At 42.1% G+C, this 27417-nt stretch overlaps 1 protein-coding gene across 1 annotated transcript; it reads left to right on the forward strand.

The window, feature by feature from the left end:
* Positions 1–2744: 2744 nt before the first annotated feature.
* dact1 (dishevelled-binding antagonist of beta-catenin 1) lies at positions 2745–27417 on the forward strand. Its single transcript, XM_044375700.1, has 4 exons — positions 2745–3588; positions 16233–16362; positions 16577–16690; positions 20729–27417. The coding sequence occupies exons 1-4, from the start codon at positions 3220–3222 to the stop codon at positions 22909–22911; spliced, it is 2796 nt and encodes a 931-aa protein (XP_044231635.1). The 5' UTR covers positions 2745–3219; the 3' UTR covers positions 22912–27417.

The raw sequence follows: 27417 nt of genomic DNA on the forward strand, positions 1-27417 counted from the left end.
TCATTTAAAAGTTGATGTGAAGTTTATACGTCGGTCACAGTGAACGTCTGACACGTTCACACTTCCTGTTCCTGTTCCTGCCTCGTGTCTGCAGTAGTTTCCTCCGTAGACACACCTGTCACATGACCGATAAACTCGACTCAGTCTGTCTGAAGGAACGAGACACGACTTGATCATCAGCTCTCAAATTCATTTAGTTTCAGATTAAACTCACGTCTGATCACGTCCTCTGATTCAGACGCATTAAAACAGTTCTTCCAGGTTTCTTTATGAAAAGGTTTCCGGAGCTTTCACCCACATCTCATGGTCTTAATCAGTAAGTGGGGTTTGCTCTGTTGTCATGGAGATGGTTCAGCTGTCATCTCTCTCAGATCAGTTCAGGCTTATTTACTCAGAAAACTGAAGAGAATGATTTTAAAATATTAATAAACCTGAAGAGTCTGTGAGTGTGTGTGTGTGTGTGTGTGTGTGTTTGTGTGTGTGTGTGTGTGTGTGTGTGTGTGTGTGTGTGTGTGTGTGTGTGAGTGTGTGTGTGTGTGTGTGTGTGTGTGTTTGTGTGTGTGTGTGTGTGTGTGTGTGTGTGTGTGTGTGTGTGTGTGTTTGTGTGTGTGTGTGTTTGTGTGTGTGTGTGTTTGTGTGTGTGTTTGTGTGTGTGTGTGTGTGTTTGTGTGTGTGTTTGTGTGTGTGTGTGTGTGTGTGTGTGTGTGTGTGTGTGTGTGTGTGTCGGCTACAGACAGATACACATTATAAACACAAGATGATGCTGTCAGACTGTTTCACCACTAAAACTAAGATCCCTGAGGATAAATATAATAAATAATAAATATAATAAATAATAATAAATAATAATAAATCAGGAAGTGAGTGAAGCATCAGCAGCTGTAACATAAACAACAGTTTTAGGAGCCAAAAGATAAAATAAAGTGAACTTTAAATCCTTTGTGAATGTTTGTTTTATTTCTATCTGCATACCTGCAGATACATGTTGTTTTTGTTGTTGTTGTTGTTGTTGTTGTTGTTTACAGTGAGTTATGCTAAGCTAACTGATGTTAGCTCCAGCATTTAGCAGCTGTAAATATTCACTTTGTATCACTGACCTTATAATGAGCCCGCAGCTCCTCCCCCTCATTAACATATTAATGAGCCCCAGAGACTCGACCTCATTAATACTGAACGAGTCATTACTGAGCTGAGATCAGTTTGAACTCCTGAAGTGACCCAGAAACTGAGACAAAGACACATTCATACCAACAATAACGGAGCGAACTGTTTATTCAGCTGATTGTCTTCAACGCAGAGAACAATAAAGTTCAATCAAACTGATGAACAGACACATGACGTCAACATTAATAATGAAAATGATGTAAATGTTTGTGCATCAGCTGAAAGTGACTCCAAACGTCTTTACTTTTATTTTTTTCTCTAAAAACAAAACGTGTAAAATAATAGTTTATTTTATTTATACTATTATATTTCTTATTTCACTTGTCATGTTGTTGATTTAAAATCTTATTAAACAAAAATATAAAAATCTGCTACTAGAAGAATATGAGACGTGAGATTTAAGATAATACAATATATTAATAAATAATAATAATACAATTATTTCTCACTTACTCAGTGAAGCTTTGATAAAAAATACAAAACTGTTGGGTTTAAAATGACATTTTCGAAAATAAAGTGTAAAAAAAATCCAGTTAATTCAATTTCAATATTGTAAAAAACGAGCAGAGCTGAACATGATGTTCTCTCATCAAACATTTCACATTATTTCATTTAAAATCATTTTCTAGCGACACAATTTTAATAAAACTCAAATGTTTCCATCGTCTGTTTGATCTCTAAACACGTGAAACACGCAGGAACGTGACTTTTAACAACACTTCTGAGTTTTATGCGCAGTTATTAAAAGTGATTTATGTGTTTGCAGCTGAAGCGTCTCTGTTTGAACACGGAGGGCTTTAGGACCTGACGGAAGCCTGAGGGAGGAGGAGGGTCTGAGGGGGCGGAGCGTCAAGTTCCCGCAGATCAACACAAACAGACAGGAAGTCAGAAGAGTCTGCCCTCTAAAATAAAACGTTTTTGTTGTTCATGTGAAGTTCTGTGTAAATAATTTTATTTTTTTTATTTAATTTGTGGCGTGTTTTTAGTTTTATGTTGAATATCTTGTATTTTGTCTTTTAACATGTTGGAAATTAGGTTTTTCACTTTAACATATCAACTGAAATATTCTTTAAAGTCTGTAAACCATAAATAAATCATATCATATAAACAGGATGTACTCAGACATAAATATGAGCTCTTTATTAGATTTATATAAGACGTTTTTCTGCCCTTTTATTAAGAAATGTTGGAGGACAAATGTGTGTCAGAGCCTCTTTTGTTCCATCGTTCATTAAGATTTGAAACAGTAGAAGATAAATGTTGTTATATAGTTTATAAATTTATTGATTTTTACTGTAGAGTGTATAAACTTTGGCTTTTTTAATGTATTATAACGTATGATTGAAGGATGCAGATAAACGCTGTGTGATGTAGTGATGCTAAGTTTCTCCACGGGGACATTATTAAAAATGTATAAAAACATTCTTCCACATGTGCTTCTTGTCAACTCAACATTTAATCTCTTCATTTAGTTTCTGATATAAATTCATTCCTTTTCTTATTTTAAGTCGTGCGTTCGTCAAGAACTTTTATTGTGAAAGTCAAAACAGGAAGTGCGTGCTTCCGTTATTGCTGACTTGACGTGCAGGGGGCGGGGCTTACCGGACCCGGAGCCGCCGTGCTGCTGCTGGTCAGTCTGGACGGAGCTGCAGGAGGAGCGGCAGCAGTACGGAGTTCAGCCCGACTCTCCGCTTCTCTCTGACGGATCTACTCACCGCTGCTGCCCCGGGGCATGCTGGGATTTACCTGCACATCTACCTGACCGGACCCGGGACCCATAAACCGGATTAACTTGACCAGTTTGTCCGCAGGAGGACGGTGAACCACCGGTTGATACCCGGAGCTGCAGAGCAGAGAGTTCGACTGACTCACTGTGTGACGGGTCTGTTTAACCCGCTTCATTAACCCGGTTTATTAACCCGGGTTAACTTTACCGGGTCAGTCTAACAGGTGAGTCCTCTCAGCTGACCCGCTGACCCGCAGCTCTCCGCCCCGCACGATGCTCCTGAAGCTGCCGCAGAGACCCTGAGGTCACACCGGGATACCGAGGCGGAGATGCTGCTGTCCGGCGCCTCCAGCCGGGTCACGGACCGCTGCAGCCGGGACACAGACGGCCGCTGCAGCCGGGACACAGACGGCCGCTGCAGCCGGGACACGGACCGCTGCAGCCGGGACAGAGCGGCTGCTGACGCGGACGCGGATGCGGCGGAGCGGCTGCGCACGGTGCGGGAGCGGCTGGACGCCACCGTGTCCGGGCTCGGGGAGCTGGAGTACCTGCGGCAGCGGCAGGAGGTGCTGGTCCGGGCCGCGTTGGAGCTCCGGGAGGAGGCGGTGGAGGCGGAGGAGGAGCGGCGGAGGGAGGCGCAGCTGAGTTCCGAGGAGAAGCTGCTGGAGGAGAACATCCTGCTGCTCAGGAAACAGCTGGTAGGTCCTGACCTGTCTGTCTCATGACCTCTGACCTCTCTGACTCCTGTCTGGACGGAATGACTCAGGTGTGTGGTGAAAGGTCAAAGGTCAGGGTTGACGGCTGGGTCAGCTGCTCTTTTTTTAATCCAGAAAAAGAAGATGTGATGTTCAGACTGCATGAAGCTGTGAGGATTCAGGAGGATCTGACACGTTAAATCATCAGTGTTGGAGCAACAATTATTTTTAATATTAATTAATTTTCTTAACGAATTAATCAGTGAATAAAACTCTCAGAAGTCCTCAAATGTCACCAAACCCAAAATATTACAGCTGATCAATCAGTTACTCAATCAGCAACTAGTTTGATGACTAATGAATCGTTTTAAAGCCAAAATACGTCTCAGATATGATGATTTACTGTTTTTCATCAGTTAATGTGATCAGTGATTCTGTTTCCAAAGTCAAGAACAAACTTTCTCACTTTAAATGATAAATATAGTCGTATTAATACTGAGGTTTGTTCAGATTCAGATTTTATATTTTGTGAACAAAAATCTTCACTATAAGATTCGTTTCATCAGGAAATAACTGATAACAGATTGTTGTATTAATTCATATATTTAAAAACAGCCAAGGACCGAAAGCAGAACCCTGAGGAACACCTTCATATGTTAAAGACATTTTTAATAAGAACTATAAATGGAGATTAAAATAAAGTGAAACAGAAGGGAAATAATTTATGATTAATAAATGTAAACAAATATTAACCTCAGGTATTAGTCTGTGACGTCACATCCAGTCAGTTCTTCTGTAATTTTCCTTTAATGAGAAAGAATTTGTGTGTCAGATAATAAACATCCTGATTCCTGTAAAGGCGATGATGTCATGGATGTGAGTGTGTGTGTGTGTGTGTGTGTGTGTGTGAGTGTGTGTGTTGGCTGGGGGGGGGGGGGGGGGATGATGAGGAGGTGAAGGGGGAGGTTGTGTTTGACCGAAATTAACTCTCCAGTCTGATCCCCTGCAGCTCAGAGAGGATGCTGGGACTGTGTGTGTGTGTGTGTGTGTGTGTGTGTGTGTATGTGTGTGTGTGTGTGTGTGTGTGTGTGTGAAATCTAAACACCCGCTTTCAATTAACGAGGCGTGATGAGCCGACGTGGCCTGAAGCAGCTCGGAGAGAATCTCAGACTGATGTCAGTGTTGTTTAATGATCCAGTTTCTGGATCTGAGCTGCAACGATCAGCTGATCAACAGAAAATTAATCTTTTGAGTCATTTTTCCAAAATTCTCTTGTTCAAGCTGCAATTAATGATTGTTTTCATTATTGATTAATCTGGATTAATTGATTGATCCATCAGAAAATGATGAAAAATGTTGATCAGTGTTTCCTAAAGACGACGTGATCACATGACACACGACTCAAAGATCTTCAGTTTACTGTCAGAGAGACGAAAGAAACCAGAAAATATTCACATCTAACGAGCTGCAATCAGAGAATTTGGACTTTTTCTTCTGGGTTTTGTTGCTGCATCCTGTCAGAGTCTCCAGCTATGCTAACGGCTTCATGTATGTGAATGGAGAATGCTAAAAGCGTTAGCGCGGTACTCTATAGTTATATAAAAACACAGATGCTAACCTGGTTTGCTAGTCAGTCGATTAGTCGAGCTTTCTAAGCAGGTAGGGTCCATTTGATCTGCTCGTTTCCATGACAGCAAAACGTTTAAAACAATAAAATAGTCCTTGAGCTGAAAGTGAGCTGTCAATCAAACGTGATGTCATCACGCCTCCACAGTGTCTGAAGCAGCTTTTCTAAAAGTTTATTTTCACTCAGAGTTTTGTGGATGTTTAATGAGACTCAACTTTAACATCATTTATGCATTTTTACTATTTCAAGCTAAATGTCCAGAAGCTTTAAAACTCAAAATGTTTGATGATTAATTTAATAGTTGGCAACTAATCGATGAATCGATCAATGGCTGCAGCTCTCTCAAGGTAACAATGAACAGCATAGATAATCATATAAATGAAGGAAAACTCCATCACACTGCTCATAAATATATTTTAATGTTATATAACTGTAAGACATGAACATGTGCTGCAATCAGGAGCAAAAACATGATACAAACCTGCAAAACAAGCAGCGCTTTAACGCAGCACAGCTGTTGTCATTAACCTGCGTTGGTGTTGATTCTGTCGGACGACGTCAGACAATAAATAGTGACGCTATCAGCCGGCTGGCCGTCCTCGCCAGATGTTGTCTGACAGGAAAGAGACACGAAGAAGAAGAAGAGATTTGACTGTTTTAATGTAGTTCAGGTGTTTGTCTGAGAGCAGACGTCTTTACTGAAACCACCTGGAGACGTTAGACGGCGTGTAAACAGCAAATATGATGAATATCAGCATGAATCATCATATTTCTCTCCTGCAGAGGAGACGTTCTGATCGCTGGTCTTTGTTACGCATGTTTGAGACGTTCAGATGAAATGTGAGCTGGCGACATATTTCCTCTCATGTCTCACCGGTGGTCAGCTGACTGTCAGCTGTGGTGTCTGTGCTGCGTTCAAGTGCAACTTTTAACACGTCGGCGTGTCGGCGTGAGAGCTTTGAAGTCTCCTCGGTGTGAAATCACACAGCAGAGAGGAGCTTCAGTGACTCGCTCACATGATCCTCTAACTTCACTGTTATTTCAGACTTTTACATTCATGTTGTCTGGAGTCACTGTGACACCTCCAGCAGCTCCAGCAGCTCCAGCAGCTCCAGCAGCTCCAGCAGCTCCAGCAGCTCCAGCAGCTCCAGCAGCTCCAGCAGCTCCAGCAGCTGCTTTGTGTTTTGGAGGATTGAATCATGAGTTTCACAGACTTCAGCTCCTCTTCATGTTTTTCCAGACAGGACGTGTTGTTGAAGGAAACCTGATCTCTGTTTGTTCTCTTCAAAACCTTCACTGGTAGAAGAGTGACTCTTCCTTTTCTTCTTCTTCTTCTTCTTTTTTTTTCTTCTTCTTCTTCTTCTTCTTCTTTTTCTTCTTCTTCTTCTTGGAGGACGGAGTCGACTGTTTTCAGAGTTTCCGGGACACATTTCTCTTTGTGTTTTTGGACGCTGTCCGTCCTGCAGCTGCAGCTCTAAACCTGAATCTGGAGCAGATTAGCTGTGACCCCCCCCCCCCCCCCCCCCCTCCCTCCCTGCCTCCGTCCCCTCCACATAACTCCCCCTCCCTCCACACTAACAAATGGAGATTCCTGTGAGCTGCTGGAAACTCTGCAGATCAACTTTCAGCTCTGACGAAGCAGCTGAGACACAAACAGACTCACAGAAAACTGTCTGCAGAGGAAACACATAGAGACTAGTCCTGGTCCCGGTCCTGGTCCTGGTCCTGGTCCTGGTCCTGGTCCTGGTACCGGTCCTGGTCCCGGTCCTGGTCCTGGTCCCGGTCCTGGTCCTGGTCCTGGTCCTGGTACCGGTTCAGGTCCCGGTCCCGGTCCTGGTCCTGGTCCTGGTCCTGGTCCCGGTCCTGGTCCCGGTCCCGGTCCCGGTCCCGGTCCAGGTCCAGGTCCAGGTCCTGGTACCGGTTCAGGTCCTGGTACCGGTTCAGGTCCTGGTCCTGGTCCCGGTCCCGGTCACGGTCCCGGTCCAGGTCCTGTCCTGGTCCCGGTCTTGGTCCTGGTCCTGGTCCTGGTCCTGGTCCGGGTCCAGGTCCAGGTCCTGGTCCTGGTCCTGGTCCCGGTCCAGGTCTTGGTCCTGGTCCAGGTCTTGGTCCTGGTCCTGGTCGTGGTCCTGGTCCTGGTCCAGGTCTTGGTCCTGGTCCTGGTCCTGGTCCAGGTCTTGGTCCTGGTCCCGGTCCCGGTCCAGGTCCAGGTCCTGGTACCGGTTCAGGTCCCGGTCCCGGTCCAGGTCCTGTCCTGGTCCTGGTCCCGGTCCTGGTCCCGGTCCCGGTCCCGGTCCAGGTCCAGGTCCTGGTACCGGTTCAGGTCCTGGTCCTGGTCCCGGTCCCGGTCCCGGTCCCGGTCCAGGTCCTGTCCTGGTCCCGGTCTTGGTCCTGGTCCTGGTCCTGGTCCTGGTCCTGGTCCGGGTCCAGGTCCAGGTCCTGGTCCTGGTCCTGGTCCCGGTCCCGGTCCAGGTCTTGGTCCTGGTCCAGGTCTTGGTCCTGGTCCTGGTCCTGGTCCTGGTCCTGGTCCAGGTCTTGGTCCTGGTCCTGGTCCTGGTCCAGGTCTTGGTCCTGGTCCAGGTCTTGGTCCTGGTCCTGGTCCTGGTCCTGGTCTTGGATTGTCATGAAATTGAAGCTGTTTCTGGTCTGTTGACCAACATCAGCGTTGCCTGTTTGAGGCTCGTAGTTCAGTAATAATTACAGACGTTTAAACTCTCTGCTTGTATTTAAAGTGGATCTATGATCTGATCAGAACCAGAGACGCACCGCGACCACGTTGAACACAAGTGTAAATGCAACAACTACACAATCTGGTGCGACTGTTCTGAACCAGCGAGGTAGCAGCCGTTAGCCAGTTAGCGAGCTAAGCTACTAGCTTTGGATATTCAAGACATTGTACCGTACGCTACAGATCAAGCTAACAGCTAAATGTCCACTTTGAATTCACTCCCAACTTTACTTCCAAATGATAAATAAACATTTTGATGGAGCAGTAGTTTCTTGTCTTGAAGTCGTTTTAAATGCAGATAATCAGTCGGGACTGTTTCCTGTTTACATTTAATGTTTCTCAATAAAACTCATCCTCCAGCTCCGTCAGACATATTGAACACATTTCCTTCCTCATAAAACATTTACTGAGCTGATTTTTGAATCCTGAGCTGTTAACAGTCTTCTTCTTCTCTGTCTTTAATGGCGCGTCGCTGCACAGCGCCGCCTCCTGTTGGGCAGCGGATGATTTTAAACCTTCAGCTGAGGACTCATGAAAACATTTGTGCATCGCTCCTCGAGGTTAATCAGACTGCTGCTGCCTCGCATTACACGCCGAGGACGTTGTTTCCCAGCAGAGACGTGAACATATGACAACCTGGATCATGAGTTCAGTATTTAGACACGACTCTGCTGACTGTCTTCTTCTGTCTCCTTTTATTAAAACAGCGTGAGGCCATGAATCCTCTCAGGCTGCGGTTCCTCTTCAGATTTTTATTTTTTATTTGGATCCAAACAGCTTCCTGGTTGCTGGTCTTCCTGTGGAAACAATAAAATACACAACAGTTTAAAACCACACTGCTCAATAAAACCAAAACAAAACAAACAAATCATAAAGATCAGAAAACACGTGACTGAACCGCACATACACATAAGAAGGACTGGGTTCAGATGTGACCCAGTCTGGATCAATACAGCAGCAACACATCATATATACATATACATGTGTGTATATTTATATATTTATATACATGTTTTGTTTCTTGTGCACATCGATGTGCAGACGACATTCAACAGATACAAAAGTTATTAATAATCAATAACAAACTCTGACATGTCAGTTTAAAAAGAGTAAAATAGATGATAACAAGCTTTAGTTTGTGTAAAATAAAAAATAAATAGAAACCAGTAGGAAGTAATGGTGCGTTCTATTTGAACTGGGAAGTCGCAGCTTCTGAGTTTCCAGTCTGGAATTTTTACCCAGAATGCCTAGAACCTCACAAACCCCGACCTCAAAATCCAAGATGGCTGCTCTGCACGTCAGCAGTAGTGAAAGCTGGTTTTTAGGAGCTGATGATGAATGAAGAGCAGCTGAAACTGGTTTCTATGAACTGGTTTCTATGAACTGGTTTCTATGAACTGGTTTCTATGAAGGAAACGTAGATGATGTTTAAAGGATCTCAGAGATAAACCAGTGCTGTTGTGAGGATCTGTTATAAACCGTCTGACCTGTAGAACTCAGAGAGGTCAGAGGTCAGTCTAAATAAATAAACACCTCTTCAGCCTGAGACAGGAAGTGTGTGTGTGTGTGTGTGTGTGTGTGTGTGTGTGACCTCACTTCCTGTTGGAGCCCAGCTGTAGCCTACGGTGGGCGGGGCCTGAGTCCTGCTGTCGGCTGGTTGATTGACAGGTCAAACAGCTGGACGGGCGTCACTTTGTGTCTGAACATGTTGCTCATTCCACAGAGCAGCTGCTGCTCGCACACGCGTCTTCTTCTGTACTCGTGAGGACGTGATGCAGTCTGAAGCCCCCCAGACCCAGACCCAAACCCAGACCCAGACCCAAACCCAGACCCAGACCCAGACCCTCACATCCCAGCAGGAAGTACTCAGATACTTTACTGCAGTAAAAGTACCAATACAGCAACGGAAAAATACTCCATTACAAGTAAAAGTACATAAGTATTATGAGCTTGATGTAGTTAAAGTATTGCAGTAAAAGTACATAAGTATTATGAGCTTGATGTAGTTAAAGTATTGCAGTAAAAGTACATAAGTATTATGAGCTTGATGTAGTTAAAGTATTGCAGTAAAAGTACATAAGTATTATGAGCTTGATGTAGTTAAAGTATTGCAGTAAAAGTACATAAGTATTATGAGCTTGATGTAGTTAAAGTATTGCAGTAAAAGTACATAAGTATTATGAGCTTGATGTAGTTAAAGTATTGCAGTAAAAGTACATAAGTATCATGAGCTTGATGTAGTTAAAGTATTGCAGTAAAAGTACATAAGTATTATGAGCTTGATGTAGTTAAAGTATTGCAGTAAAAGTACATAAGTATTATGAGCTTGATGTAGTTAAAGTATTGCAGTAAAAGTACATAAGTATTATGAGCTTGATGTAGTTAAAGTATTGCAGTAAAAGTACATAAGTATTATGAGCTTGATGTAGTTAAAGTATTGCAGTAAAAGTACATAAGTATTATGAGCTTGATGTAGTTAAAGTATTGCAGTAAAAGTACATAAGTATTATGAGCTTGATGTAGTTAAAGTACTGCAGTAAAAGTACATAAGTATTATGAGCTTGATGTAGTTAAAGTATTGCAGTAAAAGTAGTGGTTTGGTCCCTCTGACTGATATATTATTATATATGACATCATTAGATTATTAATAGTGAAGCATCAGTGTTAGAGCAGCATGTTACTGTTGTAGCTGCTGGAGGTGGAGCTAGTTTACACTACTTTATATACAGTTAGCTAGTTTAGTCCAGTGGTTCCCAACCTAGGGGTCGGGGCCCTCCAAAGGGTCAGCAGATAAATCTGAGGGGTGGTGAGATGATTAATGGGAGAGGAAAGAAGAAAAAACAAAGTTCTGATACACAAATCTGTTTTCAGTTTTTGGACTTTTTCTCTAATCTTTGATTTTTGCTGAAATATTGGATCATTTGAACATTTATTGAAATGAAAGCATGTGAGAAGTTTAGAGGGAAAAATCACTATTTGGTGGAGCTGTTAACAACTCATAGACATGTGAAATGTGACCCCGACTACACACTGCTTTTTGTAAGACGTCAAAAGACAAAAAGGTTGGAAACCACTGGTTTCATCTTTAACAATGTGTTGTATTTTAAAAGCTTGTTATATTATCCATTGTGTCAAATCTTCATCTGTAAAGTAACTAAAGCTGTCAAATAAATGTAGTGGAGTAGAAAGTACAATATTTCCCTCTGAAATGTAGAAAGTAGCATCACATGGAAATACTCAAGTAAAGTACTTAGTTACTTTCCAGTTCTGGCTACAAGCAGCAGAGCCTGATAGGTAATCAATAAGGTGTTATGATCAATACTAAAACATACTGGCAGCCAGTGTGAGGAGGATCAATGAGAGTGATCTGGTCTGAACTGTCTCTCTTTGATTTTTGGTTTAGACAAATGATCATGTGTCAGTGATTATGTATTAATAGTAATTGATGGTCATGTATTGATCATGTATTGGTGATCATGCAGCAGTGTGTTTCTGTTCCTCTGCAGCTCAGTTGCAGGAATGCAGCACATGACCTGCGAGCAGCGCCGCATAACCCGCATGTTTTCCATCTGAGGAGGGGGAGGGTGTGTGTGTGTGTGTGTGTGTGTGTGTGTGTGTGTGTGTGTGTGTGTGTGTGTGTGTGTGTGTGTGTGTGTGTGTGTCTGAAATAAGCAGCAGCGTGTCAGCGAGTCATTGAGAGTTTTTAAAGGAGCATACCGCTGTTTGTATCAGCTGATTAGCTTCACCCTGTGTTTCATTTTCAAATGTACTTTAGATTACGATCAAATACTCGCATAACGAAAGACATTCAGCCCCAGCTCTACTTTGTCTATATATATAAATATATATATATATATATATATATATATTTATATATATAGACAGAGAAAGAGAGAGAGAGAGAGAGAAAGAGAGAGAGAGAGAGAGAGAGAGAGAGGGGGGGGAGAGAGAGGCATTTGGTTATTCATATCACATATTTACATGTGCACAATAAAGCCTCTACTGTGAGGAGAAAAGCAACAGACTGTTTACATGATACGTTTGAAAGATTTTAAATGTCTAAATGGAAACTTCATGTCACAATGTTTTTAAAGACAGAAAGTTAAATTATTGTCATATAATGTGTTTTTCATTTCATTCTGACGCTGCAAACACACATATAAAAAAAGAAAATACATATAAAAGTGTGTATTGTATTTCACTATATGTATTGTTTATCTATTTGTTTGTATTTAGGCATTTCAAATCTTCCATATGTGTCTGTTGCTGCTCTGCTGTCATTAGAGGCCTTATTGTGCACATGTCAGCATGTTTTTAACATGTAGCTCTAACACAAATAACTTGTTCACATCATAAACACACTGACTAGACTTTCAGTCTCTCCTGAAATAAATATTTCTAAGCTTTTAATGTGTGGATCATATTTCATTCTTTTAATAATCTGAAGGCAGTTGTCTGCTGTCGGTGGATCGGCTTTTTTTAAGATGTCTGTCCCTCGCTGTTATTCCTGCCGGCAGCTCTCACAGATAAAATGACAGACGTGTCAGTGATATCTGCAGGCCGCGAATATACAGACTGACTCAAGCTTTCAAAATGTCTCTGATGTCATTAAAACAGCAGCAGTCAAAGCTCAAACAATGGAAAACATGATGGAAATATAACATTTCTGTTTACGTCATCATTTATTCACTCAGTCTGTTTACATTTGATCTTTATCCACACAGCTGCTGTTACGACTCAACAGGAAACTTTTTTTTTTTTTTTACAGATATTGACACTTTTTTCAAATTGTTTCATGTGCAAATTAAAAATGAGCATAAAAACAGGTGAATGGAAACACACTTCATCTGTCAGGAAGAACTCTGCTGTGGTTTTCCAAATAAAGAGCTCTGAAGGTCAGTTAGTAAAGGTCAGTAAAGGTTCGTAAAGGTTAGTAAAGGTTAGTAAAGATTAGTAAAGGTCAGTAAAGATTAGTAAAGGTTAATAAAGGTCAGTAAAGGTTCGTAAAGGTTAGTAAAGATTAGTAAAGGTCAGTAAAGATTAGTAAAGGTTAATAACGGTCAGTAAAAGTCAGTTAAGGTTAGTAAAGGTTAATGAAAGTTAATAAAGGTTAATAAAGGTTAGTAAAGGTTAATGAAGGTCAGTTAAAGTTAGTAAAGGTAAATAAAGGTTAATAAAGGTTATTAAAGGTCAGTAAAGGTCAGTAAAGGTTAGTAAAGGTTAGTAAAGGTCAGTAAAGGTTAATAAAGGTTAGTAAAGGTCAGTAAAGGTTAGTAAAGGTTAGTAAAGGTCAGTAAAGGTCAGTAAATGTTAGTAAAGGTTAGTAAAGGTCAGTAAAGGTTAATAAAGGTTATTAAAGGTCAGTAAAGGTCAGTAAAGGTTAATAAAGGTTAGTAAAGGTCAGTAAAGGTCAGTAAAGGTCAGTAAATGTTAGTAAAGGTTAGTAAAGGTCAGTAAAGGTTAATAAAGGTTAGTAAAGGTCAGTAAAGGTTAGTAAAGGTCAGTAAAGGTTAATAAAGGTTATTAAAGGTCAGTAAAGGTCAGTAAAGGTTAGTAAAGGTTAGTAAAGGTGTCCCACAGGGCTCTATTCTGGGTCCTCTACTATTCACTCAATGTGAGATTTCCCACAGTAGATCCTGACTGGTTGACTAGTCGTATGAGGTAAAACACTTTTTTGAGATAATTTGACTTTTTTCCCCCAGTTTCCAGTGTTTTCACTCATGTTTTTTATGTGTGATGAAATATTAAAAAATAGTAAAACTATTCATTCACAGTTTCTCAGAGGCCACAGTGACGTCCTCAGTTTGCTTCAGTCCAAGATGTGAAGACACTCAGTTTGCACCAAATCGTCACATTGAAGAAGCTGAAACCAGAGAACATTGGATGGAAATGAATAATAGATTATTAGAGTAGTTGCTGACTAGTTTTCTGTTGATTGATTAATGTTGCAGCTCTGATGGAAACACACTTACAGACTTTTTGTGGTTGACTTTATGTTCAGAGTGAAGGGAGCGAAGTTTGTATTTAGGGACAAAGATCTTGTCAGAGTTAAATTTTAGCATTCGTCACAGTTTGAGCTTTTATTTTTGCCACATGTTTTATGTATTTTGTTATACAATATAAGTCTGCAGGAAAGGTTTCCCCTCAGGAAAGTGAAGAGAAAGTTTTATAGTCGGATTTCACACTGAGAGCTACGTGGCTCACAGTTTGGCTTGTGTGGCGCTGATATCCATCACTGTCTGATTGCACAATCAGTGAGCCATTTATGTTCCCGACATCATATCTGCGTGAGCCGATGTTCTCATCTCTGGTCTACATGAAAAACAAAACGCTCTCTTTGCATCAACAGGCAGCAGATCCAGACTTGAATCAGCTGTTTCAGAACAAATACTGCGTCTCTCTCAGAGTTCTTTAAACGTCTGCTTCCTCTCAGACCTGCAGCTGCTGACGTTCATCCGTCACTTTAACATGTTCGTCTCAAAAGAGTCACTTTTACATAAAAGACTTTAGTTGGAGCTGAAATATTTCTGTAACACTTTGAACGCGTCAGTCTGAACTCAAGTCTGTCAGATGAACATAAAGACCACAGCAGCAATAAGTTATTGATTAATCGATTGGTCGATTTAGAGAAAACTAATTGCCACCTATCTTGATAAACTAGCTAACTGTATATAAAGTAGTGTAAACTAGCTCCACCTCCAGCAGCTACAACAGTAACATGCTGCTCTAACACTGATGCTTCACTATTAATAATCTAATGATGTCATATATAATAATATATCAGTCAGAGGGACCAAACCACTACTTTTATTGCAATACTTTAACTACATCAAGCTCATAATACTTATGTACTTTTACTGCAATACTTTAACTACATCAAGCTCATAATACTTATGTACTTTTACTGCAATACTTTAACTACATCAAGCTCATAATACTTATGTACTTTTACTGCAATACTTTAACTACATCAAGCTCATAATACTTATGTACTTTTACTGCAATACTTTAACTACATCAAGCTCATAATACTTATGTACTTTTACTGCAATACTTTAACTACATCAAGCTCATAATACTTATGTACTTTTACTGCAATACTTTAACTACATCAAGCTCATAATACTTATGTACTTTTACTGCAATACTTTAACTACATCAAGCTCATAATACTTATGTACTTTTACTGCAATACTTTAACTACATCAAGCTCATAATACTTATGTACTTTTACTGCAATACTTTAACTACATCAAGCTCATAATACTTATGTACTTTTACTGCAATACTTTAACTACATCAAGCTCATAATACTTATGTACTTTTACTGCAATACTTTAACTACATCAAGCTCATAATACTTATGTACTTTTACTGCAATACTTTAACTACATCAAGCTCATAGTACTTCAGCGTTACAGTCTCTTTACATAAACGTCTCTTCTGCCCTCAAATGTCTTGAATCAAACACAAACAAGCAACAAAACATTTGACATGTTTACATCCTCACTTCAAACACTAACATGTATTCACACTGAAATACATCTATATTCAACCAAAAAACAAGACGTGCTGTCAGAAATAAAGCCCACTGAAAGACTAGTTCCTGTAGATACACTGTAGTAGGTTCTATAGAGAGCTACACATCTGACTGTATTTACACTATATACACATTTATACACTATCAACCATTAAACTACATAAACACAATCAAACAGTGATGTAATAAAGATTGTCATGTGCTTCCTGTTGTTGTGTTTTTATCTCAGTGTGTCTGATTGACACGTGTGTTGTTGTGTGTGTGTGTTTGTGTGTGTGTTTGTGTGTAAGATGAGCTGCTGTGTGTTGGTAAAGTTCAACATGTGGACTCAGTGTTGAACCGAGCAGATGAAGCCAGACATGTTGTTGTTCCACATGTGAAAAAGGTTTCTGAGAACGTCTCTTTGTTCCTGCAGTAACATCTTTTATTCCTTCATCTTTATTCATGTGTGAACAGGAAGCCAGAGGAGGTGAAGTCTGTTCTACAGCTTTATAAGAGCGTTCAGTCATTTTAATATCCGCCTTCATTCACTCTTTTATTGGTTTTAAATTTCCGGTGTCAAACACTTTGAATGCTGCTCTGTAAACAGATCTGCTGAGTTTCTCTGTCAGGTTCGTGTCTCTTCTGGTCCTCGATGGGATCAGGACTCATGTCTGGAAAACATGGATTGAGGGATTTTAATTAGAAAGGAACAAACAGGAAGCAGGAAGACGGAGGAGGAGAATGTGACTGACGGCGTTTGTTGTTTCCATCAGAACTGTCTGCGCAGGAGAGACGCCGGCCTCATCACTCAGTTACAGGAGCTCGACCGACAGATCAGCGACCTGCGACTGGACACCGAGGCGTCACATGACCAGCTGGAGACGGACAGCCGACCCAGCTCAGGTACCGGAGAAAATACATATCGTTATATGTCGATTATCACTTATTGATTATGTGCAGATGTTTTTGTGACGCTAGATAAGAAATAATTCATGTGATGTGTGGTCTGCCCTCCTGTTGTTATCAGAGCTTATTGAGCTTTATTGTTTTAATCTCTGATCTTTACTGAAAGTTGTAATAAAGAGTTTAAAGTGTCGAACTTGAATCTGTCCGTCAGGTTTCTACGAGCTGAGCGACGGAGCGTCCGGCTCTCTCTCCAACTCGTCTAACTCCGTCTTCAGCGAGTGTTTCTGCTCGACGGCTGACGCTGACGGACGCCTCCCGACCTCAGGTACCGTCAGCTGTTTGACCTCTGACATCACCACATAGACAGAAAGACTCCTCCTCCTCCTCCTCCTCATCCTTCTCCTTCATCACCTCTGCTGTTTGATGTCACATGTGGCTGCGTTGTTCCTTTTGGTCACTTTACACACACACACACACACACACACACACACACACACACACACACTCGTTGATTTGATCAGTGTGTGTTTACATTTTTAATCTTTACAGCAGGTCGTTATTGTAGATTAATTGATGAAGGTTTGGTTTAGAGGCTGGAGATGATTCATGATGTCAGTGAGGAACCTCAAGTACAGAAAGATAAAAGTATGTGTGTGTGTTTATCTTTGTGGAGACCAAATGTCAGTTTTAGACCTTGGAGGTGAGGACATTTGAGGACATTTTGAGGACATTTGAGGACATTTTGAGGACATTTTGAGGATATTTTGGTTGATCCTCACTTTGGTAACAGATCTTCAAAGGACAGTTTGAAGGTTCAGACTTGGAGCGTTTTTCCTTGTTCAGTTTGGTTGAATTGAACTCTGCAGTGTTTCGTTTGGCAGGTGTGATCACATCGATCACACTCAGGTGACCTTGTTGACGAGGTGGTCTCGGTCCGGTTACGAACCATCTCAGCTGCGGTTTGTTGGCGGTATGAATGTGATCCGACTCGACCGCAGGAAGTGTTGCTGCTTTATGTGTGTTTCCCTCAGTGACAGTGTGACCCAGCAGTTTGAACCAGATGTCCCAGAAGATGCTGGATATCTGACCGGTGAGCAGAGAGACAGCTCCCTCGTCGCTGTGTGAAACTAAACCGAACCAAAAGGAAAACGCAACAAATTAGCAGTAATAATAACTGACGGAGTGAAAACATCCGTTAGTTTTAGAGTTCAGGGTAGAAGGAGGTTTAGTTGAGGATAAAAGTCGGTTTATGCTTGATCATTATCTACTGTAGATTTATGAGGAGTCGTAAAAAATTAGATTAGAACCATAAAACTTCAAACAAAACTTCAGCTTTTGTTACACGGGCCAAATATTTTAGTTGGAGGGGTTCAGTGTTTAGTTGTGATGAACTTTAGACTCAGATCATGTCCACACTGAGCCTCCATCCAAAACTAAAACACCTCTTTATCTCCCCTAAAAAATCTTTCCATAAAGTGTATAAATGTGGAAACGCCGGCTCGGTGTTGTAGTTTGTACAGAGAGAACAGACTCAGTTCTCCCTGTTGTCTGCTTTGACAGCCTGTTTAGAGTTAAACGTAGTTATCTACCACCTTTCTCTGCTCAAACTTTAATCTGCTCACAATAAAAACTAAATGTCAGGAAGCTGCTGCGGAGACAGAAACAGTTTACTGCTTCTTCTTCTTCACTGGTTTTCTGTGGCTTGACTTGCTCGTCTGCTCAGACTCAGACTCCTGCTGTGGACGCAGGTCGGTTTTGCACAAAAACAGCTTTTTTGGATTTTTTCCCAACTTAGTGTAGACGTAGTCTGAGAGGCTCAGGAATGCATCATGTAAATGAGGGTCAACACAAGTGTGGAAGTACAAACGTGTGTGTGTGTGTGTGTGTGTGTGTGTGTGTGTGTGTGTGTGTGTGTGTGTGTATGTGTGTGTGTGTGTGTGTGTGTGTGTGTGTGTGTGTGTGTGTGTGTGAGTTTTTTTTTTTTTAGTTTCTTGTTGTTGTTTGTTTGGAGATCGGGAAACATCTGGAGGCTGTTTCACTGATGAAGGCTCAAACTGTCACACCTCATACCATCACATACCATCCTGCTAACACCTCACACACACACACACACACACACACACACACACACACGTTCGTTAGCATTTTGATAGGACGCCAGTCTGCTGGTCAACAGGCTGTCAGCTGCAGTCTGAGTCACATGACGTAAATGTCGGCTCACAGTCTGATGAGGATCCAGTGAAGCTGCTGCAGGCTGCAGCTCTGTTCATACTTGGCACTAACGTGTGTGTGTTGGATAAGAAGTGTGAACACACCCAAAACACACTGAGGTCACATGACTCTGATACGATCATATTTGCAGTGAGACTGAACGCATCATTAAATCCCTCACAGGGAGGATAAACTCTGGTCTGCATGTCTCAGCTGCTACTTTTTCTCTTATAATTAGTTTGTTTTTCTGTGTAGTTTTGTCCAGTCTGTAAATATAAACCCTGAGATATGCATCATGTAAATGACCAGACACAAAAATAACTATTCCTTCATTGTCCTCCTCAGGCATCTGTAGGGCGTCACAGTCACCGTTAAAACAGATCAAATCTGATGTGACCAGGAAAGTGAAAGCTGGTCATAGTCCAGCTTCGATTCACGTGTCATAGCAGGAAAAACACTGGTACTATAACTAATAATAATAATTCTGGCTACTAATGCTGACTCTGTACCGGGACACATCATGAATGTTATTAGTTCCACCTGTGTTCCTCCTGCTATCACATGTCTTAATGTCTGTCGTGAGGAAGGTTGATACAGTGACCGGACCACACATTCATTGTGACTTACGCTCACTCTATCATAATCACTGATGAGCATTGCCAACAAACCATAAATCTGTCCTCAAATCCACTTAGAAACCAGAGAAAAAAGAGGCTGCAGAACCTGCCTGAGAATCATCACATGTTTTCTTCAGTATCTCAGTGATCAGTGATGGTTGTCTGTACATCATGTTACACTGCAGACTTTTAATGGACAAGAAAATGACAAAGAATAATAACAGGAGTGAAAAAAATCCATTGATATTTCAATATTTTTATGACCACAGTGTGCTGTAGCTTCTGTAACTTAATGTGATCTCAGTACTGATGCTTTCTTTCATCAGTCTTTGTAAAAACAAATGTCCTGAGGTTTACTTTCCACAGTCCTTCATATTAGGAGATGGAACCTTTCTGATTTAAACAAAGTTAAATGATCGATTGTTCAGCATTCAGCAAAGCTCCCCTGAAAATTTACCGGCTATTTATGTCATTATAATTTGGTTTCCTCCACATCCATGATCCACAAATGTCAATGTGTCCTAATTCTTCTGGGGCACTGTTATAGCTTTATCAAAGATTTAACAATAGAGAAATGACAGAATGAGGGACGAGAGTTGGGGAAACCAAGAAATTTTACTGGTTATGATTAGTGCCCTCTTAAGCTAGCTGCTAGCTGTAAAACTGTTGGTATCTCACCTAAGAAATGAACACAAAGTCTGTTTCATATATGACACATTTACAATGTAAACATAAATCCAAAGCAACCTTTTGTCAGTTGTATTCTTTTTTTCTAGGGTGCAACATAATGCTATGTTAGCTTTGTACCCTGTTAGCTAATGTGAGATCAACATAATTTGCTTTTGCTAATCCTGTTAGCATTGGGCCTTGTTAGCTGATGTTGGAGAACCCCTTCTTGCTATCCCTGCTACATTTTCACCCTGTTAGCTTTTCTTGGCCTGCTTGTAGCCTTGATACACTGATGTTAACTGCTTAGCGTATTAGCTGACATGCACATACAGTAAATTTGATTTAAATTGTGCTTGTAGCCCCCCCCCCCCCACCCCCCCCCAAGCCTCCTCTATCTTTGAAGGGGTATGCAGCTAAATTCCGACATTGCACAAATTTCATTTCATATCCAGGAACAGTGGTGAATATGAAGAGTTAACATGCCACAGCACACAGCCTCACAGAAAGAATTTTCCACTTACTAATGCTTATACGCTCCATCCACTGCCTAACCAAACACAGTCATTACCACATTCAACAGACCATTTCATCAGAACTGCTTTGCTAGGAAACAGCTCTGATCTAAGTTAACTTCCTGTCAGATGTTAACATTAGGAAACTTCTTCATGAAATAAACTCAGATCCATTCAGTTTGTTTATGTTTGAAACTGTGAAATGTTCAGCAGTCTGGCTTACAGCAGCTCTGTACTCCTTCACTGTCATGTATAAGTCATCCGACAGCCAAAAATAACAACTGTGAATCTCTAAAATCTGCAGCTGTGTCTGGCCGTTTCCTGATGTGAAATACTTTCTGTTTCTCCCTCCAGATGAGCTGGCCAGCTGTTTTGAGTGTGACGGTCTGGTTGGAGGACTTTTTGATGACTCGTCTTCTACTGGTACTGTCCGGCGCTCCCTCTCGGCTCCTCAGCCCCCCACATTGGACCCAGTCTCCTCAGTGGCCTCATGTGACACCCAATCCAAGTACCATTGTGACCTGTTGGCCCGAAATGGCAGTGATGTGTACCGGTACCCAAGCCCGCTGCACGCTGTGGCTGTGCAGAGCTCCATCTTCCTGCAGATGTTGGGGAATGGAGGTCACAGCAGAGACGAAGGGATTCTGAAAAGCGGGGAGTCTGGTGGCGAAACACTCAAACCTGAATCCTCCCCACTTCCTGTTCCTGTTTCAGTTCCTCTTGTACCTCAAAGCTCCTCTTGGCCGCCCCCCTCATCCTCCTCCCAAACCCCTTCCCACAAGCGTCTGGACAGCTACATCTATAGTCTGCTGCAGAGGAGGGCCCAGCCCGTCAGGACCAGCAAACCCAGGACCAGCATCAGCACAGATCCGTCAAAGAGCATCCTGAGGCAGGCCAGCCTCTGTGTGAGGCAGGTGACTGGTCCCAGTTATGCTTCTGGTTTAGGGACTCTGAGGGGATCTGAAATCAAACCCTCCTGGGCAGCAGAAGGTGCTGCCACCTCGTCTCCGCAAAGGCAATGCTCTGTGGAAAGTAAAAGTGAGGAGCAGGAAACCCAAAATGGCTTCCATGGCAGTGGTGTTGACACAGTGCAAAATGGTTTAAAGATTAACAGCAGTGACTTTGCACAAAACCAAACAGGCTCTTCTCTAAATAACAGCATCCAAACTCTCTGTTCTGTTACCAACAAGGACATTCATACAAGCACGAACAGTCTGTTGAAAAAGAAAAGCAAAGGGTTTCTTCCTCCCTCAGGCGTGTCTACAGCGACTCTGCCTAAAGACTTCAGGGAGCTGGGTAGTCCCAAAGCTAACTCCTGCCCCAAAGAAACCAAGCAGCCATGTTATCCTTCTGACCAGGACCCTCTCCTCAAATCACCTCCTATTGTCAAAACACAATCGGATGCTCCCAAGAACAGCCCCAAGCCTCTCCAAACCGGCCAGACAGAGACAGGTGATAGGTCAGTGTTGGAGCTCGCCAGTCTCGGGTCTTCCTCTCAGAGTCAGGACGAAGGAGGAGGAGGAGGTGGGAGTCACATGGTTAATGCCAAGTACATTCCCGCCCAGCGGCAAAACGTCAAACTCTGCAAGGGTGGCAGCAAGAATGTCAAGGTTGTCAAGGTGAAGAGTCGGGCCTCTGAACACAATGAGCTGACTACAGAGAGGCGAGGCGATAAATCTCACCACAGGTCCAGTTCAAAAAAGTCCCGGATATTGGAAGATGGAAGCTCCACCCACCTTAAAGTCTACAGGAGAGCAGCTGGCGGTGCGCCAGGAGCGTCCTCCTCAAGAATAAAACGACTTCCTGCGTCTATCCCAGAAGGCAGAGTCCTGGACAAACACGCCACATCGACACTAAGCAGTGTGCGGTCAGGTGTTTCCAGGCAACATCACCATGGAAACCACCACCACAACGGTGGCAACCACCATCATCATGGTCAATCCCATCATCACCATCACCACGGACGCGACCAGGTTGTAGTGGTTGCCAAACCGAAGTACAAGCGAAACGATTACCGGCGGTTACGTGCGATCATGGAGGTCCCTTATGATGAGGCGTTCAGGCGTGCCCAGCGGCGGCAGAGAAAGGAGCTGTTGAATCATTCTGCAGCCAATGGGTACCTTCCCTCCGCTGAGCAGCTCAGCAGCCCGTACTCTTACGTGGCAGGAAGTGACTCAGAGTATTCAGCTGAGTGCGCGTCTCTCTTTCACTCCACCATTGTGGACACCAGTGAGGACGACAGGTCCAACTACACCACCAACTGCTTCGGAGACAGTGAGTCCAGCGAGGAGGAGTACATAGAGGAGAGCACCACAACAAGTGATACTGAGGAGAGTGGAGGAGGTGGAGCTGGAGGTGGGGCAGGTGGGATGGGCAGAGGGTGGAGCCAGTTAGGGGCAGCTGGGACCAGGGCAGCGAGGCAGGAAATGACTCCAGCTCAGGCAAAGGCTTTTGTCAAGATCAAGGCCTCTCACAACCTGAAGAAAAAGATCCTGAGGTTCAGGTCAGGCTCACTCAAACTCATGACCACCGTGTGAGTCGAAACTAGCTAGAGCCATATCTGTTGGGGTGCCTTACCCATGCACTTCCAGTGTACCTGAACCAAACCCGACTGTGAACCAAACCTAATGAACAAAGAGATGGTACTATAGTAGGACAGGATCTGCGTGGTACACTTATGTGGTGGAAAAACACTTTTCTAGACTTGACATTTAAACCAACCACAAACTTCTTTGCCCGAGTGATGAACCAAAACCAGTCATCCATCTTTGTAAAAGCATGTGTGACATTTTTCCAGGCTGATCCCCAACAAGAAAACAAACATCGCTATGGCATTTTTCTTAATTTACTGGCTTCTACATAGGATGCATCTTAGTCTTCAGTTGTTAGGTGGAGGGTTCATTTGGCGCCTTCAAACTCAGCCTTCCATGTTCTCCAGCGGGGTCCATCTGAACAACCACTGTTGCGGTAGTCAGTCTTTGTTGCCTTCCCTTCTAGTGTTCCTTAAAACGATATTAAAGTACCACTCTAAAAGGGAACAAGCAGAAATCTTTTTGGTGTACCTTCTTTATTGTCAGTAACATAGCAACATTTTTCCTCTGAGTTAGAGCACTTGATTGGCAACCAAATGTCATTTTCACATTGATCATGTGAGGTTTTGGTTTTCAACCTGGAAATTTGAGGTTGCAACTTCAGGACCAAGTGATTTAACTTGTGAGAAAGCTGCACCACTGAGTTGTTCATATGGACTCTGCTGGTAAACACGACTAACAGTACAACACTGGAAGGCACTATATAATTCATGCGTCCAAATTTTAATACCAAGTTCATTAAGGCAAATCAAATCAACATGGTGGCCCAAACAGTAGATAAGAATCACTTAGAGATGTTTGCACACTTTTTAGATTTTCTGAATGTCATACTGTACTTCAAAATCAATGGTTATGTCTATGTTGATCATATTATATCTCTGTTTCTGGTTCTAACAAGAATCCCACCTCCAGCGTCCCACACTGAGAAAAAACACACCATTGGATGCTTTTTGGAAATCTACAGTTTGGTTTGGAGTTTGGATTTAGCCAATCAAATTGGCCTCCTTCTCTCCCCTTTCTCTTTCCTGGCCCAACAAGTGCCTCGGCCGACGTAAACTCGGCTGTCCGCAAGACTTTAGAGGAGGAGTCAAGGTCTCAGTGTGCTTCAGACAAAATATTGGCACATTGTGTTGTCTGTCCACATCTAAAGTCATAGTGTTTCTACACTAGGCGAGGTAAAAAGCCCTCTGTCATCCCACTGCCTCCCTGATGTCTCTCCAACAAGTCTGTGTCTATTGTGTGGTTTTTAAGCAAGACTAGATTACCAACCAGGCAAGGTAGACCAATTCCCAGGGGCCCCAGACCTTCAGGGACCTCACGTCCCGAAGTTGTCTGTGTGACAATTTGGCAATTACTTTGTGGCAATTTGATTAATTAGAAATTTGCTTGGTAATATGCACCATTGAAGCACAATTAAAATCTTAAACCAGAAGTTCCCTGAAGTGGATCCTCTCTAACTCTTACCAATTTTCACAAGTGGGGACTGCTACTGCATATGTGAAAAAAGTACTATAAAGCCTTTTGTGCCTCAAGTCACTTGAGTCAGTGCTGGGGCTGAAGACTACAAGTTTGAAAAGTAAAAAAATCTGGGGATTTGGAGTTAGAGAGAAGTGAGGTTATAGGACTGCAATGATCAATCTGTGGAGGACTCTTGGTCAAACCTGGTTTTAATACCTTTAATGCTTCAATTTACATTCGGCTCACGTGTTGCATATCCTTAAAAACAATAATCTAATCAAATTATCACAAACTAACTGAAGTGTAGAAACATTGGTTGTTTTCTGGGAGTCTGAGTAAAATGGGTTGAGGTGACGTGTGTGTGAGGTGAGGCGATAATTAATCCAGCTCTGCTTTGTAGACTTGATCCCATGAATCGTAAAAATGTGGATAACAGAGCTCATTTCCAGACAGTCTCTCCTGGAAGACATTTGTGGTGTTGCACTTGTAAAGAATAAAAATAGAAAGCGAGAGAGAGACGGTCAGACCCCGCCTACTTTCATACCTCTACAACCTGACCAATCACTTCATGAAGTGGGCGTGATTATCAGCATTTGGCATTGGAAAAGGAAGTTGAACGGCACTTTGTTTGAAGCATACTGAGACCTTGTTGTCTGGTCTCTGGTAGCAGTGGGGCTGCAGTACGTTTTTCAGAGAGTTGTTGGGAAAGTTCTTCAGATGGTTCCTCAGAAGACATAATGTTTCCAGAGGGTTCTTACTAAAAGTTGTCCAGAAGGTTCTTCAGATGTTGGGTTGAGGGTTCAGGTCGGCTCTCCTTATTTCCTGCACTTTGAGACAAACTGTCAGTAGACAGGACAAACGGTGTTAATCTGTTGTTTGTATGTAGCCTTGTTTTGTATTTATTATCACATTAACGTTGCCCTTGGCTGTAGCGCACCGACACGGCAGGCCAAACATCTGTAAATGCTTCTCTTTTTATTAGACCGTTATGATTTAAGTTGTTTTTTTGATGAAAGCTATTTAAGAACCTAATATATTTGCTTGGTACACATTGGATACCACACATGGTACTGAACCACAGCTGATATAACATTTATACACTGATGTGTCTTTCTTTTTACTTACACCAGAGTTGCTACGGTAACCTATTAATCCAGCATTTAGATGTTTAGGTGAAAACCAGGCTAAGTGATGCTCATGACAGTTTGTATCATCACTGTTGGGTGAAAATCAGTGGCAGGATAATGTGTTTCTCCGTATGCGGGGACCATTTTGGATTTTGCATCCAGCAGAAAGCTTCCTTGTAAAAGTTTTTAGTATAATGGATGTTTTGGAGCCACAAGGTGATTTAACAGTTAACAGCACATCAGTGTCTGTATTACAACATGTTTTTTGTTCCTAATTAAACCTGCTCCTGGTTGAAATATAGTTTGGAATCATGTAAACTTGATGTCTAAAAAACACATACTGAACTAAGCCTGGTTTTAGCCGAGATGTCTTCTCACCTGCAAATCACCAAAGCCATGTTCACTGTAAACCAGGAGGGAGGTCAGTTACAAGGTTAATTTTATCAGTTGAAGGAAGAGCCCAACATTTTGTAAAATTCTCTTGTGCTTAGATGTTTCAGATGAATATCAGTTTCATCTCCGTGCATCCACAGCAGAAATAGGTCCAGGACGTGTTTAGCCTAGCTTAGCACAAAGACTGTAGGCAGAGGGAAACTGCTTCCCAGTGTAGCTAAACAGCTAGTACTATCAATTATATATTAGGTGTTTTGTCAGGTGTTTAAAGATACATGGTTGATATTATGTTGTGGTAGCATCAGCTACCATAACCTTAGCTAGCTGCAAACAGCTAGCATAACTGATGTTGTGGTAACTGTTTCTAGCTAACAGGTATCATACCAAGATGTGTTTAACAGCAGGAGCTTAGCGCAAAGCATGGAAACAGGGGGAAACTGCTGGCCAAGAACCAACAGTGAAGAGAGTTTTTATTGGACAGATACAGAGCCAGGAGGATAGATTGATAGAGGTATCAGATTGGTCCAGAATGTGTTTAGCTGAAGACTGAAAAAGGAGGAAAGTGCTAGTCAGGGTAGATAGAAAACGGTAAGCATAACAAACATTGTGTTGGGTTTATGGTATTTACACACAGTTAGCATATCTGATGTAATGGTTGCTGTTATACAAGGAAATGTTTAGCCTAGCTTAGCTGGAAGCAGGGGTAACTGCTAGCCTAGCTTCATCAAAAAAGTTAACAATCTACCTTCAAACAACTCAAAGTCTCTTGGATTTACATGTTGTGTGTTGTTTATTAAACAGTGTTGAAATATGCATTTAAAATAGAAATATTGTTGAGAGACAGTTTCCCCCTGCTTGCAGTCTTTGTGCAAAGCTAGGCTAAACATGTTCTGCAACTACAGTACTGAACTCACTGAGATGAAACTGATGAAACTGTCAACATTTTCTTTTTAATTGTACTTTTTATCCAGACAGATAGCAGGATCATGCTAACACACTGTTGGTGTTTCATGTCTTAAAATAAGTTTTCTGTGAGCTCTTTAAATTCACTGTATTCATCTATTCTGGTCCAGAGTTTACGTGTTCCAGATATAAATAGCTCCTACAGAGCTTTAAAAGCCACAGAGAGCTCATTTTCAGCTGTCACATGATGTCTTTCTGTTCACAGCTACTCTAAGTTTCCAGTGACTTTGAGATTTGTTCTGCTGTCTGAAACAGTTTATATTTAAACGTCAGACTTCAGTGTGAGTGTTTAACAGCCAAAAACCTTCAACCAAAAGTCAAACCTGACTCCTCCTGAAGTTTAACCAACAAGCTGCTTCTCACTGATCCAGCGGTACTGATTGAACTCTTGTAAATGATCATATATGCAACTGTAAATGACTGTTACTGATGTGTGTGTGTATATAATGTCTGTATGCCAATACTGGTGCTTAACCTTTTTATCCTTCATTAAATGTGGACTTTAACATCA

The sequence above is a fragment of the Thunnus albacares genome, chromosome 15 (assembly GCF_914725855.1).
Source record: "Thunnus albacares chromosome 15, fThuAlb1.1, whole genome shotgun sequence".
Lineage (NCBI taxonomy): Eukaryota > Metazoa > Chordata > Actinopteri > Scombriformes > Scombridae > Thunnus > Thunnus albacares.

Coding starts and splice junctions, on each gene's coding strand:
- dact1 (XM_044375700.1), top strand. CDS start 3,220: ATGCTGCTGTCCGGCGCCTCCAGCCGGGTCACGGACCGCTGCAGCCGG. Junction 3,589..16,232: donor TGCTGCTCAGGAAACAGCTG/GTAGGTCCTGAC, acceptor TGTTTCCATCAG/AACTGTCTGCGCAGGAGAGA. Junction 16,363..16,576: donor GGACAGCCGACCCAGCTCAG/GTACCGGAGAAA, acceptor TCTGTCCGTCAG/GTTTCTACGAGCTGAGCGAC.